The sequence below is a fragment of the Heptranchias perlo genome, chromosome 4, assembly GCF_035084215.1.
Source record: "Heptranchias perlo isolate sHepPer1 chromosome 4, sHepPer1.hap1, whole genome shotgun sequence".
NCBI classification, from domain to species: domain Eukaryota; kingdom Metazoa; phylum Chordata; class Chondrichthyes; order Hexanchiformes; family Hexanchidae; genus Heptranchias; species Heptranchias perlo.
The window spans coordinates 50411899-50431088 of record NC_090328.1 but is presented as its reverse complement, the minus strand read 5'-3'; the positions used below and the strand labels follow the sequence as shown (position 1 = coordinate 50431088).

General features: G+C 45.5%; 1 protein-coding gene across 1 annotated transcript in view; it reads left to right on the top strand.

The window, feature by feature from the left end:
- LOC137320918 (solute carrier organic anion transporter family member 4C1-like) overlaps nt 1–19190 on the top strand; it is a 143991-nt gene that overhangs the window by 41161 nt on the left and 83640 nt on the right. The window contains exons 3-4 of the mRNA XM_067982908.1: nt 10988–11182; nt 13024–13120. Of these exons, the coding sequence (XP_067839009.1) occupies nt 10988–11182; nt 13024–13120 (292 nt within the window). The remainder of the gene's footprint in view (nt 1–10987; nt 11183–13023; nt 13121–19190) is intronic.

The window sequence follows — 19190 nt, the reverse complement described above, 5'->3', positions numbered from 1 at the left end:
TAGTCATGACATTTTTTTGCTTTATATGCAGTATTTGCGCTGTATGTTGTGGAATATGATCTTGCTGTTCAATATGGAGCAGGGGGAGTGGTGAAAATTAACCTGTTGAATACCACGGTGGCATTTTTAACTATCTCAAACTTAAAGCAAAACCTAAAGACCATGGGTGAGAAATTGGGCTCTGTAGCATTCGTTGTTTCAGCGCTACACGGCCTCCCGAAGTGCCAAGATGTTGTCTTGGCTGCGCACGCACGTTTCCAGCGTGACGAGCGCCGGACGCAATCTTGGTATAGGTATTAATGTATGTGCAAATACCGAACGCCGGCAGCATGTAAAGTCAGGAGAAAATGCACACATTCAGTGCGCAACGCTGATTTAAAGTGATAGACACCATTTTGGACCTTAACGCTCAACTCAATGCACAGCCTTAACCAGGCAAACCTGAACATGTCTTAGATGACTTGGAGGACCCCCTACCTGTGCTATTTAAAGGGATCATGCAGGTGTTGCAGGTTAGTTGTTGGATTATTGCTTCTGGCTGCTGGTAGAATAGGAAGTGTTTTTTGAAGTTCCCTATACTTACCAAGAGTTCCTAGAGTACATTTGAGAATGGTTTCGCAGGTACTGCCTGACGGTTCAGAAAGTTATAACCGTGGCTGAACAACATTCCTGGCAACCAACGGCGGTCTGCTCGGGCTCCCCCTGGGCATTGAGCATGACTGGGAGCATGCAGAGAGCCCAGGTCAAACTGTGAGGAGAGGGAGGACGAGGAGGCGCAGGGCACTGAGCAGGAGGCTAAATCTAATGACAGCCTTCCGGGATAATTTCTCTCGGCTCAATGTGACCGAGGAGCATTGCAACCGACGGCTGAGGTTCACCAAGGAAGCCATGTTGGAGATCTGCCAACTGGTGCGGCCACAACTGCAGTCTCAGGGCAAGGCAAGGACAGCACTGCCTGTGGCTGTGAAGGTAACCGTGGCGTTGAACTTCTATGGCTCAGGATCATTTCAGGCCTCTGCTGGTGACATGTGCAACATCTCGCAGTATGCAGTGCGTTGCTGCATAAGGGAGGTCACAGACACAGTGTACCAGATGAGGAACAGGTTCATCACCTTCCTTCTTGACAGAGACCAGCAGAACGAGCGAGCACGGGGGTTTGGTCGCATTGCTGGCTTCCCCATGGTGCAGGGCGCCATTGACTGCATGCACATTGCCCTGCGTGTCCCACATATCAACTTGGCCGTCTTCACCGGCTTCCACTCCCTGAACGTGCAGTTGGTGTGCGACCACGTGCATTGAATCATGGAGATCGATACCCACTACCCTGGGAGCAGTCACGATGCCTTCGTAATGCGGCAGTCCAACGTGCCAGCTATCTTTCACCAGACTCAGCAAGTCAAAGGCTGGCTACTGGGCGACAAGGGCTATCCACTCACACCATGGCTCATGACTCCAGTCAGGAACCCACGCACATGTGCACAGCAGGCCTATAATGAGAGCCATGCTGCCACATGCAACATCAAGGAGCACACCATAGGCCTCCTCAAACAACACTTCCGCTGCCTGGACTGGTCTGGAGGAGCTCTGCAGTACTCTGCTGAGCGGGTGGACAGATTCATGGTGGTCTGCTGCATGCTGCACATCCTTGCCATCATGAGGGACCAGCCTTTGCCACCGATGATCGGAGAAGACCCTGAGCCAGAGGTGGCTGAGGAGGAGGAGGACAAATAGGCTGAGGAGGAGGAGGAGGAAGAGGCTGAGGAAGAGGAGGAGGAGGGGGAAGAGCCGGAGGAGGAAGTGGAGGAAGACGCAAGGGTGCAACAGGGAACACACGTCTTGTCTGCAAGGGCTCTACGTGCTCGCCTGATCTGTGCCCACTATCAATAATGTCAGATACATCCCCGAGCTCACCAACAGTCCTACACTCCCCACCTTTCCACTCCCACATGACCATCAAATCACCCTCCATCTGATTACACATTGGTTTCTCCTGCTTATCGCACAAATAAAAACCACCACCAAATGCAAATTCAAGGTCACATTTATCAATGAATAAATGCAATTATGGAAACAGAACAGAACTATTCACCTTGAGAGTGGTTTCGCAGGTACTGCCTGACAGTTCAGAAAGTTATAACCGTGGCTGAACAACATTCCTGGCAACCAACAGCTAGGGCTCCCGCTGTTCTGTTCTGTTTCCATAATTGCATTTATTCATTGATAAATGTGACCTTGAATTTGCATTTGGTGGTGGTTTTTATTTGTGCGATAAGCAGAGGGAGAAACCAATGTGTAATCAGATGGAGAGTGATTTGATGGTCATGTGGGAGTGGAAAGGTGGGGAGTGTAGGACTGTTGGTGAGCTCGGGGATGTATCTGACATTATTGATAGTGGGCACAGATCAGGCGAGCACGTAGACATGACATGTGTTCCCTGTTGCACCCTTGCGTCTTCCTCCACTTCCTCCTTGTACATTGCCTTAGTGCCTGTTTATGTGCCTTTACCTGTCCTATTGCTCCTACAAGGTGCATCCCCAGTGGCTGGAACATGTGTTGTGGAAGGCTGCTGACCTTCAATGGAGGAGCGTGCAGATGAGGACGACCTCGGAGCAGCTCTGGGCCGGGAGGGCCCGGCTTCATACTGTACCATCTCAGCATGGATTGCAGCAGTCTCTCCAGGCTGGCTGATAGCCAACAACAAGGGCACTGGCGGTGTGGCAGAGGTGGGAGCAGGAATGCTGACGTCCTAAGAGAAGACAGCAGGTCCGACTGCCATGGCGCCACTGCCACTCTCCCGGAGAGGCGCCTCAGTAATCCTGGTGATCTGCTGAAGGACGGATTGCTGGAGTGTTGTGACGCCCTGGAAGCCCCGTTTCACGGTGGTCCCCAGAGCCATGATAGCAGCAGTCAGAGCTTCCATTGCAGCAGTCCGAGCTGCAACCGTAGCTTGCAGACCTTTGATGAGATCTGCCAGTGCTGCAATGGAAGCCACAACATCGGCCATCAGATGCTGCATCATGGTGGGTTCCACAGGTGTGCTGATGGAGGTGACCACCCATTCCATGTGGGAAAGGATGGGCTCCAAGCTCTGCGCAAAGCCCTGTGCCAAGTTGGAGCTGGACTCCTCCATGCCCCTTGTCATTGTGTGCAGGCTTTCTGGCAGGCTTTCCAGTGCCCCAAACATTTGGTGGTTTTCGCCCATCAGCCATCTTCTGTAACCTGGCCCATCAAAGTCCTCATCTGACTCCTCTGCAACAGAACTAGTGAACGACCCCACCTCCGTCGAGCAGGCACCTGTGGTATTCGTTTCCTCCGCCCTGGCTCCTGTACACTTGTGCCTGGTGTCTCACCATGTGCAGATCCCTCCTCTAACCTAGCCTCTAAAGGACGCGCAGTGTCAGTCTCTGAGCTGGTGGATGCGAGTGTCAGATCGAGTGACGGTGTGCCTTCAGTGTCCCCCTCCGCCTCCTCCTTTTCCTCCTTCTCCTTCTCGGCCGGTGTCGCCATGTGTTCTTGGGTATCTGCAATGACAAAGGGAAACAGGTTGAGTTGTGGAGCGGGGAGAAGAGCAAGTAGGAGGTGCACGCCGACAGCATCTGCAGCAGAAAAGATTACGGGAGGTGGGAGATTTGGGAAAGGTGAAGGAGCATCAGATATGCAGAGACCCTCTTCATCGGGGCCTCCAGCATGGCATGTGGTCACGCTGCAGCGACGGCCCGCCTAATGATCTGAAGCACTCCAAGAGGGTGAGGACGTATAGGCGTGCCTGTCCTCCCTCAGCTGCCAGCTGTTATGTGCCACCTTCTCCTGCAAGACAGAGGTCAATGTGCCAGTGAATATCCTGCAAGGTGTCTGGGTGATGTGCCTGTCATGGTAAAATAGCTGCCAGTGTGTGTGATCTGTGAGTGGTGGTTGCGTGGCATGCAAGTGTGGTACTATGTGCAGGTGAGATGCAGCATGCCGAGTGCTGCGTTCCGTATGGATGGGCAGTGTTTGTTGGTGGGTGGGTGGCGGGGGGCGTGATGCATGGAGCAGTGGTGCAGCTGGTAGGATGTGCCACCTGACTCTTGCATTCACTCACCTTGACCACTCGTGTCAAATCATTGACCATCTTTTGGCACTGCACCCACGTGCGTGGTACAATGCTCCTGGCGCTCACTTCCTGGGCCACAGCCTCCCAATGCCTGTGAAGCTGGAGTCTGGAGGGTCTCCTGCCACCCTGCGGGTACATGTTGGCCCTGCTTTCGTCCACCTCAGGGCCTCCAGCGCATCATCAGAGAAGCGTGGGACCCACTCTCGCGGCGGTCCTGCCATCCTTCCGGCCACCTTTCCCTTCTCCCAGTGGACTGTGCATGCCCCATTTAAAATGTGTATCTGCACCTTTAAGAGGTGTAGGCTGCCGATGACATGCGCTGAGTGTGCCCCATTTCGGGCTTCCTCATTCTCCGTGCTACCCGCGCTGCTGAGAAGCTGCACGGAGCTATCATGGTAATTAGCAAGCAACTTGAAATTTACGTGCTGCCTGCGTAGGGGCCATTGAGCACAGGGTAATAGCGGATCGCGCTACCTGCACCCGATAATAGGCCTTATCCAATTTTTTTCCCCTATTTGTTTAAACAGGCTTTTTGACAACATAAACATTATTAACGGATGGAAACATTTCAAAGGATTGTAACAGTTGATCCAAAGATGTTATGCACTATGATAAAGGGTTCAAACACCAGTAGCTAAAAAATAATAATTAGGAATGAGAAGGGTAGTTGGATTGATTCTATTTTTAAACAAAGGGTAATAGACTTTTGCAATTTATTGTTGGTAAGACAGTCGAAGCGAATACTGTGAATACTTTTTCTTGCCAATTTACTCCCTTCCTGTCCAAAGACATTGGAGTAGAAATTTGTATGCATTGCGCATGTTTTTTGGGCATAAAATGGGCACAAAGCATTCCAATTTAGCAGTGGGATGGGCTGCGCAAAAATAATCAGTACTGTTGACATACTGGCATGGATTTTCCTCTAAACTACTGCCCATTTTGGGATAGTAAACAGAGGTCTATCTCTGAATCTTCCCTTCCTTTCCTGGTCTTCTCTATCTCTAGCTCTGGGGACAGGTTGTCCACTAACATCTATTACAAGCCCACTGGCTCCCACAACTACCTGGATTATACTTCTTTCCACCTGCTTCATGTAAGGACTCCATTTCCAACTCCCAGTTTCTCTGTCTCCGTCACATCTGCTCTGATGATGCCTCCTTCCACACCAAAGCTTCCATAATGTCATTCTTTTTCCTCAGAGGATTCCCCTTCACCATGGTTGATAGGGCCCTTGACTGAGTCCGATTTGCTATGCTTCTGCCTCCCCTCTTCTTCTCCCTCTCAGAACTGTGTTAGGGTCCCCCTTGTCCTTACCGTCCACCCGTACAGCCTCCACATTCAACAGATCTTGTTTCGCAATTTCCGCCATTTCTATCGCAATCCCACCACCAAACTTATCTTTCCATCCACTCTCTTACTCCCCTCCCTCAGCGTTCCGAAGGGACCGTTCCCATCGTCATACTGTGATTCACTCTTCCAGCACCCCTGCCATGTGTACTCCTATCCCATGCAAACGCTGGAGGTGCAACACCTGCCCATTCACCTCCTTTCACACTATTATCCAGGCCCCAAACAATCCTTTCGGGTGAAACAGCAATTTATATGTACTTCCTCCTACTCAATATTCTGTATGCGCTGCTTATGGTTTGGCCGCCTCTACTTTGCGGAAGTCAATTACAGCTTATGCTACGAAGAGGAAGTGGAGGATGAGGATGTGGAAGAGGCTAGATTGGAGGCTCTTAGAGTCAGGTATCACAGAAGGCATCTCTTACCTATGTGCTCATATTTCTTCACAGACTTTTTTGTAGAATTGCTTTTTTGTCCTGGAATCAGAGAAATCTTTCAATCAAGGCATTGGCCCCGATATATATGGGGAGGCCGAAAATGGCCGAAGAACCCGGCAAGGCCGGGGACGCAGAGGTTCTGTCCGACTTAAAGGCAGGACCTCATTTTTTTTCTTCTATTTCCCGTCCGACAGCTGGCCAAATTGACAGCCTGGCTGGCGGCCGGGAGTGAAAACCAGCTGCAGGAGGCAGCAGCCGGGGACCCTTGGGGATGCTTCCCGGCAATTGGGAGGGGGAAGATCGACGATTAGGGCTTGGTGAAGGGGGAAGAGAAAGACCATCGGGCTGGAGGGAGAGAGGTGTCATTGTGGCAGGGGGAGAGAGGCCATCGGGGCTGGAGGGAGAGAGAGGCCATCGGGGGTGAAGTGGGGGAGGCCTGTGATTGTGACAGGGGGAGAGAGAGGCCACGATCGGTGGGGGGAGGCGAAGGCTTCCTTGAGGAGATGGGGGGAGCACTCCTGCTCCTCCTGGCCCACGAGGAGTGCTGGAAAAGGTACTTACCTTGTGGAGCTGGCAGCTACCGCCTCCCTTTCACTGCTGGGTTTCTCAACCCCTGGGAAACCCGGGCAGCAGCAGTGAATTTTTAATCGGGCTCCCAATTGCCCAATATTCACCACCGTAATAAAGGCAGTGGGCGCTTGCTTGGCATGTTGGGCCACATTCCCCATATTTAAGTCTTTAAACCCCCCGACCCTCTCTCAACCATCATGGGGTGGGGTTAAAATCGAGGCCATTGGGTCTGGTCTTACTAACTGGGTGAAACATTTTGATGTATTACAACGTGACAGTTTCAGCACTTGCCAGTAGCTTTTTTTTTTATTCGTTCACGGGATGTGGGCGTCGCTGGCAAGGCCGGCATTTATTGCCCATCCCTAATTGCCCTCGAGAAGGTGGTGGTGAGCCGCCTTCTTGAACTGCTGCAGTCCGTGTGGTGACGGTTCTCCCACAATGCTGTTAGGAAGGGAGTTCCAGGATTTTGACCTAGCGACGATGAAGGAACGGCGATATATTTCCAAGTCCAAGCTTGTCTGATCCCAGGAGAATAGGTAAAATGGGCTGCTAGAAACTAATTAGAAACTAATTAGAAAGTAGGATGGTTGTTGTTGTTGAAGGCCAATCATCGTAGCCTCAGGACATCACTGCAGTAGTTCCTCAGGGAAGTCATAGAATCATAGAATCGTTATAGCACAGAAGGAGGCCATTTGGCTCATCCAGCCTGTGCTGGCTCTTTGTAAGTGTCCTCAACCCAAACATCTCCAGCTGCTTCATCAGTGACCTTTCCTCCATACTAAGGTCAGGAGTTAGGGATGGGCAATAAATGCTGGCCTTACCAGCAACACCCACATCCCATGAACAAATAAAAAAAAATAGGACTGTTTGCTGTCCTGAATAACATCCAGGCTCGGATTGACAAGTGACAGTAACATTTACGTCATGTAAATACCACGTAGTGATCACCTCCAATAAGAAAAGGCCCAACCATCTCCCCTAATTTTCAAATTGCCCACCATCAACTTCCTGAGCATCAGCATTGACAATAAGGTTAACAGTGTGGTACTTTGCGATGAGTGGCTCATCTCCTGACCCCTCAAAGCCTCTTCACCATCTATAAGGCTTAAGTCAGGAGTGTGCTGGAATACTCACCACTTGCCTGGATGGGGGCAGCTGCGACAACACTCAAAAACTTAACACTATCCAAGACAGAACAACCTACTTGATTGGCGCCCCTGCCACTGGACTCAGTATCCACCTCTCCACCACCGATGCTCTGTGGCTGCAATATGTAATATCTACAGGGTGCACTGCAACAACTTGGCTGGCTTACTTTGGTAGCACTTTTCAGCCCTTCCACCTCTAATAACACTGAAAAGGACAAGAGTAGCAAGATCATGGAAACACCATCAGCTCCAGTTTCCTCTCCAAGTCACATACCATATTGACTTGGATAGATATCCCTGTTCCTTCATCATGGCTCAGTTAAAATTTGGAATTGACATCTGGAATTCCCCATCTTGCACCGTCGTGGGTGTGCCATCACCCCAAAGACTGCAGCAGTTCAAGAAGGCCCACTACCAACTTCTCAAGGCAACTAGAGATGGGCAGTAAATGCCACTTTGCCATCATCACTCACAGCCCGAGGACAAAAATAAAAAAAAAACATAAAAGCACCCTGATGATGTCTTGCTATCTTCTTCCCTTTCCATCTTGCTACTGCTTGATTCTTCCTGAAAGTGCCACGGTTGAGATCAGGAAGTCAGTAGATTAGTATACTATGGGTATGGGTCAACATCCAATTATTCTGTGATACAATGTGTTTGAGTTCCAATCCACTGCACCACCGTCCCCTTTGCTCTGTTACCCCTTGCATTGGATTCTCACCATTTGTACACCATTGCCTACTAATAGGTGGCATAGTGGTTATGTTACTGGACTAGTAATCCAGAGGCCTGGACATATAATCCTTATGAACGTGAATTCATATCCCACCATGACAGTTTGAGAATTTGAATTCAGTTTCAAAAGCAAAAAATCTGGAATAAAGAGTTGGAAGCTGTTATATTGTGGTAAAAACCCAACGGGCTCACTAATGTACTTTAGGGAAGGAAACCTGCCCTAATAACTGGATGGACCTCTTGGCTGTGACCTAGGCATTGAATCAGGGCACAATGAAGGCACACCCAGCCCAGTCAACGCTGCTCATTAACATCTGGGACTGGTGCCAACGATGGGAGAGCTGTCCCACAGACTAGTCAAGCAACAGCCTGACATAGTCATACTCAGAATCATACCTATCAACCAACTTCTCCATCACCATCTGTGGGTATGTTCTGTCCCAACAGCAGGACAGACCCAACAGAGGACGGGGCATAGTGGTATTCAGTCAGTTGGAAGTGTCCTTGAGCAATCCTCAACTTTGACTCGGGACTCACTCACGGCTTCAGATCAAACTTGGGCAAGGAAACCTCCTGCTGATTACCACCTGTCGCCCTCCTTCAGCTGATAAATCAGTACGCCTCCATGTTGAATACCACTTGGAGGGAGCACTGGGGATAGCGAGGGCATAGAATATACTCTGGTTGGGGGCTTCAATGTCCATCACTGAGTGGCTTGGTAGGTACCACCACTGACTGAGTTGGCCAGGTCCTGAAGGACATAGCTGTAAGACTGGGCTTGCAACAGGTGGTGAGAGAACCAACACGAGGGAATAAACTACTTGACCTCATCCTCACCATTCTACTTGTTGCATCTGCATCTGTCCATAACAGCATTGGTAGGAGTAACCACTGCACAGTCCTTGAGACCAAATCCCATTTTCACACTAAGGATATGCTCCATCATGTCATGTGGATCTATCACCTCGCTAGGTGAGATAGGTTAAGAACAGATCTAGCAGCTCAAAACTAGATACCTATGAGGTGCTGCGGGCCATCAAGAGCAGCAAAATTGTACACCACCACAATCTGTAACCTCATGGCCCGGCATATCCCTCATTCCTCCAACAACATCAGCCAGATGACCAACCCTGGTTCAATGAGAAGTGTAGAACAGCATGCTGGGAGAAGCACCAGGTGAATATAGTCCTGTGTTGTAGCTTCACCAGGTTGGTTGAAAATGAGATGCCAACCAGGTGAAGCTATAACACAGGACTACATCTGGAAGCAGCTTTCTACAGACAGTAGCTAAGCGGTCAAACAGTCAGGGCTCTGCAGCCCTGCCACATCCAATGGTGGTGGACAATTAAGCAACTAACGGGAGGAGGAGGTTTCATGAACAACCCCATTCTCAATGATGGCAGAGCCCAGCAGGTGAGTGCAAAAGACAAGGCTGAAGCATTTGCAACTGTCTTCATCCAGAAGTGCTGAATGGAAGATCCTTCTCGGCCTCCTCCTGAGGCCTTCAACATCACAGATGCCAGTCTTCAGCCAATTCGATTCACTACACGTGACATCAAAAAACGGCTGAGTGCATTGGACATAACGAAGGCTATGGGTCCCGACAACATCCCAGCTGTAATGCTGAAGACCTGGACAACATCCAAGCTTGGGCTGATAAGTAGCAAGTAAGATTTATGTACACAAGTGACAGGCAATGACCATCTCCAACAAGAGCGAGCCTAATCACCTCCCCTTGGCATTCAATGACATTACCATCACCGAGTCCCCCACCATCAACATCCTAGGTGGAGTAGGGGGAGGGCACCATTGACCAGATAATTCGCTGATCTAGGAAAGGTGTATGCACACTTCTTAATATTTCTGAATTCCAAAGGAATTGCCGTAATATTCCAAGTAGAATGTCGTGGCATGCACAGAAGATGTAATTTGGCTTTATTTTACTCTCTTTTTAAATACTTGATGTTTTGGAGAAATGTGATAATGCATTATATAAATGCACAATTTTTTTTCTTTGCAAAATAATATTATTAGAAATATGAATATTGTGACTTAAAAGAACAATGCCAATACTTGGCATTTGACATTTTCATTATGCATTTTACAGCAATACAATGCGTTGAATTGTGTCTTTACTTGGATCCACAAGCATCCGGTTTTGTAGTTGGGAAGGAGACTTGTTAGTAGCAAATAAATGAGTAAAGTTCTATAGACATTAGAATCAGATCAAATAAGGGATGTAAAATGCATTTTAACTTGTCTGCAAACATATGTGGACAATTCTAACAATTCTTGTGGATCATAAATTGGTGAAAATATTCTGAATGTTCAATGTGTGTAAAATCAATGTTTTCACCTTGTCAGATCATCTACAACCTCAGAGGAAATTATTTATTTAGTCCAGCATTGATCCCCTAATGACTCACGTTCCATCTATGTTCAGTAGCTCTTTTTCACTCGACCATTGTGCTTCATCTGTGTGGTGAAGTATGGGTGAGAACTAATGGCATTATGACTTACACACCACCATCCGTACTGGGATCGACAGGACCTAAAAAAAAAAACCCCACAATCAGTATTAAAAATGTAAGGAACTTCTCCTGAGACCTAGCTTTCAAAATATTTTGATAATTATACCAGTGTTTCTTTTCTTTCAGATACCTGCATTCTTCCTAACAGTAATTCCAGCACACCGACCTGCAACCCCTCCACTGCAATTGAATCCTCCACTTTTCTATTTGTGTTTCTTCTGGGGCAGTTGCTACATGGGGTTGGAGGAACCCCTTTGTACACACTAGGGATAACCTTCATCGATGAATCTGTCTCTCATGATAAAAGTTCCCTTTATATAGGTATGCTTACATGACTGCTTGACCTTTTACCTGGAATTGTGTCACATTTTACTGTCCAAGTGTAGATTATTAATTTTTAGGAAAATTGTAGTACTCTGGAATAGGGATGTTAGGATATTAATACTGTATGTAAATCACATTAATTGTTGAGAAACAAAAATCACAGTTAGTAGGCATTATTATGTTATTAAATTGCCAGTTGAAGGGGCGCCTTATTCTGATTGGCATGGGGTCATTTTCACCATAATCATGAGTGAGTAATGTGAAGGTGCATTTTTATCCAACTTGTGTTTCTAATCTGATTTAAAAAAAACGCTTTGCCAAGAGCTTTTTTTCTGAAGTCCCTGCCCTTTGAAATAGTTGTGTTTTATCCTGAAGTAGCATGTGGCTGAAGATTTATTCTCTGCACTCTAAATGTAGCATATTTGTAAATGTACTTGTAAGGAATTAAATATGATTTTGCTACACCTCACACACAGAGGAAATCTTCTTCTGTGACTCTAACTATTATAAACATAAGAACATAAGAAATAGGAGCAGGAGTAGGCCAATCGGCCCCTCGAGCCTGCTCCGCCATTCAATAAGATCATGGCTGATCTGATCCTAACCTCAAATCGAAATTCATGTCCAATTTCCTGCCCGCTCCCCGTAACCCCTAATTCCCTTTACTTCTAGGAAACTGTCTAGTTCTGTTTTAAATTTATTTAATGATGTAGCTTCCACAGCTTCCTGGGGCAGCAAATTCCACAGACCTACTACCCTCTGAGTGAAGAAGTTTCTCCTTATCTCAGTTTTGAAAGAGCAGCCCCTTATTCTAAGATTATGCCCCCTCGTTCTAGTTTCACCCATCCTTGGGAACATCCTTACCGCATCCACCCGATCAAGCCCCTTCATAATCTTATATGTTTCAATAAGATCGCCTCTCATTCTTCTGAACTCCAATGAGTAGAGTCCCAATCTACTCAACCTCTCCTCATATGTCCGCCCCCTCATCCCCGGGATTAACCGAGTGAACCTTCTTTGTACTGCCTCGAGAGCAAGTATGTCTTTTCTTAAGTATGGTTTGTACACAAGGTATTTGTACATTTAATGCTCTTTCGTACGCACCCTTGTTATATATTTTAGAACTGCTTGTTGCAGGCAACACAGGAGTTAAACATTTTATGTAGAACTTGCACACGACTTCATTAAGTTTCACTCCAGTGACATTATGTATAAGAAGAGTGGCTTTCGGGAAGCTCTTCTCAGTCATTGGAGATTTAATTGGGGTGAAGCTTCATGATGTCATATCTAAGAGCAATTTTACACAAACCTTATAGGGTTGTTGGCGAGGCATCTTGCCCTGGCCATGCATATGGGGAAATCATGTGCTGCTCATGAATTTCCAACCATTAACTTTAAACGACAGAAAATTAAGGGCACCCTGCCTGCGATTTCCTGCTTTGGCGGCTGGTGTACAAGGCTCTCTGTGAGCATCGTGAACTGGGAAAATCAAGCCCTGTATCTTAAGCCACAGCAACCATTTTTGTTTAGACTCCAACACCTTGTTTGACTGTTCTCGTTATCTCTCAGCATTCAAAAAAATATATTCTTGCTGATGGAAATCAAGCATTAGGTTAAAAATAGTTCTTCAGTTTATGTATGCAGGTTACAATGGGACTTTGAACAATACCTGCCTATTTTTCATTTAAAAATTTTAAGTTTCAGATTTAGAGGTGAACTATGTTTGCACTAAAAACAATCAAAATGCAATTTGTAATTGCAACTATAATGAGATATTTTTAACTTAATATTGTATCTTCATTCCTAATTAAATAAACACCTGCTGTGATAATCCACAGGTATTGGAAATGGTATGTCAGTTCTGGGCCCTGCTATTGGATATGTTTTAGGTGGTCAGCTGCTGGACATTTATATCGATGTCAATGACATTTCCAAGTAAGTTGTTTTTCATTCTTTTAGAATCTTCTGTGCTATGCTTTCTCGGTCTAATTGCTGATATTCATGTAGAGCAAGATGACTGATAGATGCTTAATACGATAAGTCAGCAGCCAAGACATTCATGATATCCCCATAGTTATTCTCACAAAAGCCCCAGACTCAGCTTTTTTGAAGTAAATAATAGAAATTAGTTGATCTCCTGTTATATTGCTCAGAGAAAAAATGTCTCTCTCTCTCTCACTGTAATTATCTCTCTCCTTGTCTCCCACTCTTGAATCCTTTGTGTCCCTCTCATTGTCTTTCTGTTTCTCTTCCATTCCCTCCCCCCGCCAACCCTAGTCTTGCTTTCTCTGAGCTAGAATTTCCATCCACTGGGCATGAATAGGTAGAAAATCTATCTCGCTTTCTTTATGCCTCACACATACATTTCTCTTGTTATCATAGTATCATATTAGGTACAGTGCAGGAGGAGGCAATTCAGCCTATTGTGCCTCTTCCGGCTCTTTGAAAGAGCTATCCAATTAGTCCCATTCCCCAGCTCTTTCCCCATAGCCCTGTAATTTTTTTCTCTTCAAGTATTTATCCAATTCCCTTTTGAAAGTTACTCTTGAATCTGCTTCCACCACTCTTTCAGGTAGTGCATTCCAGATCATTATAAATCATTGTGCGAAAAAATGTTGCCTCATTGCGCCTCTGGCTCTTTTACCGATCACCTTAAATCTGTGTCCTCTGGTTACCGACCCTTCTGCCACTGGAAACAATTTCTTCTTACTTACTCTGTCAAAACTATTCATCGTTTTGAACACCTCTATCAAATCTCCCCTTAACCTTCTCTGCTCTAAGGAGAACAACCCCAGATTCTCCAGTCTCTCCACATAACTGAAGTCCCTCATCCCTGGCACCATTCTACTAAATCTCTTCTGCACCCTCTCTAAGGCCTTGACATCCTTTCTAAAGTGTGGTGCCCAGAATTGAACACAGTACTCCAGCTGAGGCCTAACCAGTGTTTTATAAAGGTTTAGCATAACTTTCTTGCTTTTGTCCAGGATCCCATATGTGTTTTTAACAGCTTTCTCAACTTGTCCTGCCACCTTCAAAGATTTGTGTATGTACATCTCCAGGTCGCTCTGTTCCTGAACTCCCTTTAAAATTGTACCAATTAGTTTATATTGCCTCTCCTCATTCTTCCTACCAAAATGCATCACTTCATACTTCTTTAAATTTCATCTGCCATGTGTCTGTCCATTTCAGCAGTCTGTCTATGTTCTCCTGATGTCTGTTATTATCCTCCACATTGTTTACTACATTTCCGAGTTTCGTGTCATCTGCAAACTTTGAAAATTTACCCTCTATATCTAAGTCTAGGTCATTAATATATATCAAAAAGAGCAGTGGTCCTAATACTGATCCCTGGGGAACACCACTGTATACTTCCCTCCAGTCTGAAAAACAACCATTCACCACTACTCTCTGCTTTCTGTCTCCTAGCCAATTTTGTATCCACGCTGCCACTGTCCCTTTAATCCCATGGGTTTTAATTTTGCTAACAAGTCTATTATGTAGTACTTTATCAAATGCCTTTTGAAAGTTCATATACACAACATCAACTGCACTACCCTCATCAATCCTCTCCGTTACTTCATGAAACAACTCAATCAAGTTAGTCAAACACGATTTTCCTTTAACAAATCCGTGCTGACTTTCATTTATTAGCCCATACTTTGTCAAGCGCCAATTAATTTTGTCCTGGATTATTGTCTCTAAAAGTTTCTCCACCACCGACATTAGGCTGACTAGCCTGTAATTGCCAGGTTTATCCCTCTCCCCTTTTTTGAACAGGGGTGTAACATTTGCAATCCTCCAGTCCTCCAGCACCATCCCCATATCATCTCTGCATCTCTCTGTTTGTCTCTGACTCTTTCTCATTGTTTCTGTCTCCTTTTTCAGTCATTCTCACTTTCCCATTGTCTCCACTCCTGTATATCTCCCACTCGCTCTGTGCCTCAAGTACATATTCCTTTAATGATTTACTCAGTTTGTAACTTTTTCCTCTTTCAAAACAAGCAAGATGGCACTGGACCGAGGCAAGGAGGTGCTGTCTGGAAGGTGTTGCAAAATACATGGGTGAGAGAGAAATGGGACAGGAGGCTGGAACCTGGGCTGGAACAAAACAGGGAGTTGGAGCCCAGTGCTGGGATAGAGCCAGAGTCAGGCATATTGCTAATCGTATAATTAACATAATTTATTTTTATACTGGTAGCTGATAGCATTGATTTTTTAAGCAATATGCATGTTGTGTATTTTATGTAAAGGTGTATATTCTACATATTGAATGTTGAATATATGATGGGGACTATAGAGTTTGTACAGTTGTATTATTATTAGTTAATTGAATAGAATTTATCTATCATCAGTTTATGCAAATAATTTGATATATAGGTGGAATTTAAAGAATTTATTGTCTGGTACCTTGCTGACAAAAAACCTCAGAATACCAAAGGATCAGTCATGTGTTCATATACTTTTAACTCAAACTTAGAATCATAGAATGGTTACAGCACAGAAGGAGTCCAATCAGCCCATTGAGCCTGTGCTGGCTCATTGTAAGACCAATCCAGTCAGTCCCATTCCCACGCTCTTTCCCCGTATGCCTTACAAACTTTTTCCCTTCAAGTTTTTATCCAATTCCTTTTTGAAAGCCGTGATTGAATCTGCTTCCACCACACTTTCAGGCAGCGCATTCCAGATCATAACTACTTGCTGCGTAAAAAAGATTTTTGTGCAGCCTTTGGTTCTTTTGCCAATCACCTTAAATCTGTGTCCTCTAGTTCTCGACCCTTCCACCAATGGGAACAGTTTATCTTTATTTACTTTATCTAAACCCTTCATGATTTTGAACACTTCTATCAAATCTCCTCTCAACCTTCTCTGCTCTAAAATGAACAATCCCAGCTTCTCCTGTCTATCCAGGTAACTGAAGTCCCTCAACCCTGGAACCATTCTAGTAAATCTTTTCTGCACCCTCTCTAAGGCCTTTACATCTTTCCTAAAGTGCAGTGCCCAGAATTGGATACAATACTCCAGTTGTGACCGAACCAGTGTTTTATAAAAGTTCATCATGATTTCCTTGCCAGGATCCTGTATGCTTTTTTAACTGCTTTCTCAACCTGTCCTGCCACCTTCAGCGATTTGTGCACATATACCCCCAGGTCTCTCTGTTCCTGCATCTCCTTTAGAATTGTACCATTTAGTATATATTGCATTTCCTCATTCTTCCTGCCAAAATGTATCACTTTGCACTTCTCTGCGTTAAATTTCATCTGCCATGTGTCCGCCCATTCCACCAGTCTGTCTTTGTCCTCTTGAAGTCTATTACTATCCTCCCCACTGTTTACTAAACTTCCAAGTTTTGTGTCATCTGCAAATTTTGAAATTGTGCCCTGTACACCCAAGTCCAAGTCATTAATATATATCAAAAAAACAGTGGTCCTAGTACCAACCCCTGGGGAACACCACTGTATACCTTCCTCCAGTTCAAAAAACAACCGTTCACCACTACTCTCTGTTTCCTGTCACTTTGCCAATTTTGCATCCATGCGGCCACCGCCCCTTTTATTCCATGGGCTTCAATATTGCTGACAAGCCTATTATGTGGCACTTTATCAAATGCCTTTTGAAAGCCCATATGCACAACATCAACTGCATTGCCCTCATCAACCTTCTCTGTTACCTCATCAAAAACCTCAATCAAGTTAGTTAAACACGACTTGCCTTTAACAAATCTGTGCTGGCTTTCCTTTATTAATCCACACTTGTCCAAGTGACTAGTAATTTTGTCTCATTTATTATTTCTAACCGAGATTAAACTGACTGGCCTGTAGTTGCTGGGTTTATCCTTACACCCTTGTTTGAACAAGGGTTGGCACCACCCCTATATCTAAGGAGGATTGGAAGATTATGGCCAGCACCTCTGCAATTTCCACTCTTACATCCCTCAGCAACTTAGGATGCATCCCATCCAGACTGGGTGACTTTTCTACTTTAAGAACAGTCAGCCTTTCTGGTAGCTCCTCTATTAATTTTTAGCCCATCCAGAATCTCAACTAACTCCTCTTTTACTGTGACTTTGGCAGCATCTTCTTCCTTGGTAAAGACAGATGCAAAGTAATCATTTAGTACCTCAGCCATGCCCTCTGCCTCCATGCGTAGATCTCCTTTTTGGTCCCTAATCGGCCCCACCAATCCTGTTATTACCTGTTTGCTATTTATATGCCTACAGAAGACTTTTGGATTCCCTTTTATGTTAGTTGCCAATCTATTCTCATACTCCCTCTTTGTCTCTCTTATTTCCTTTTTTACTTCTTTGTACTTTCTATATTCAGCCTGTTTCTCACTTGCATTATCAACCTGACATCTGTCATATGTTCCTCTTTCTGCTTCATCTTACTCTCTATCTCTTTCGTCTCCAGGGAGCTCCGGCTTTGGTTTCCTACCATTCCCCCTCGTGGGAATGTACCTAGACAGTACCCGGACCATCTCCACGCTAAAGGCCGTCCATTGTTCGATTACAGTTTTGCCTGCCAATCTTTGATTCCAATTTACCTGGGCCAGATCCGTTCTCAACCCACTGAAATTGGCCCTCCTCTAATTAAGTATTTTTATTCAAGATTGCTCCTTGTCCTTTTCCATAACTAATTTAAATCTTAGGATACTATGATCAACATTCCCTAAATAAGAACATAAGAACACACAAAATAGGAGCAGGAGTAGGCCATACGGCCCCAAATGTTCCCCCACTGACACTTGCTCCATTTGACCCACTTTATTCCCCAGAACTAGTTCCAGCAATGCCCCCTTCCTTGTTGTGCCGGCAACAGACTGATCTAGAAAGTTCTCGAGAACATACTTCAGAAATTCTTCCACCTCTTTGCCCTTTACACTATTACTATCCTAGTCTATATTAGGATAGTTGAAGTCCCCCATTATCACTACTCTATACTTCTTGCATCTCTCTATAATTTCTCTGCGTATTTGCTCCTCTATATCCTTCCCACTAGTTGGTGGCCAGAATACATCCTGTAGTGTAATGGCGCCTCTATTGTTTCTTAACTCTAACCAAATAGATTCCATCCTCTCTCTCCAGCGCTGCAATATTCTCCTTAATCAAACTTCACAGTAATCATCCAAAATCTGTGTATTTTAAATCACTCTGTACATTGAGTCCTTATTTTTCTATAATATACTTTGATTTTATATTATTATTTATAGCGAAATTTCAAAATTGGTGGAAGCTTTGGAAGCAGAGAAGTTGGGGATTAAATTGGTAAACCCCTGAATCCGAGCTCTGGAATCATGGTGCGCGATTAGCCCGCGGCCAGTGGTACCAATGCAGCCAGCACGTGAGATTGATGCTGCAACTTCATTTACCCGATTGATGCGCAGCATGGAGCCCTAGCTATGTTCGTCTCTCCATTTTCTCCATTCTCTCCACTTCTCACCAGCAAGGGGGGGCGTGAAACTCGGGTGAGTTGCTCGCACCTCTTAAAGGCAGCCTGCCCCTCTTATTTGCAAAAAATAAGATACAGGTCCGCAAAGAGTCTGAACGGAGATCAGAGATCGCACATGTAAAACACAGATGCAGATCCCATCTCTATGTTTACAAACTGTTGAGTTATGTTAAAACATTGAATAAAGGTTGTGCATTATTAAATCCCACATCCTCCAATCTGCACACCAGACCTCACCAATCTGCCAAACTGAGTTTGTACCAGGCCTGTGAGAGAGTGTGCACCAAGGTTCTCTGATGATGCACTAGAGGTCTTGATGCAAGAGGTGGACAACAGGACAGGCATCCTATATCCACAGGGGGGCAAGAGGCCCTCCAGACATATGCTCCCAAGGCAGTGGGAGGCATTTGGGGACAAAGTCAATGCCAGATGCATAGCACCACAAACATGGATGCAGTGCAGGAAGAAGTTCAATGCTTTGACACGAGTGGTCAAGGTGAGTGAGGTCACTTGTCAAGTGGCATCTTCTATCAACTGCCCGCGCATCCCGGACACCATTT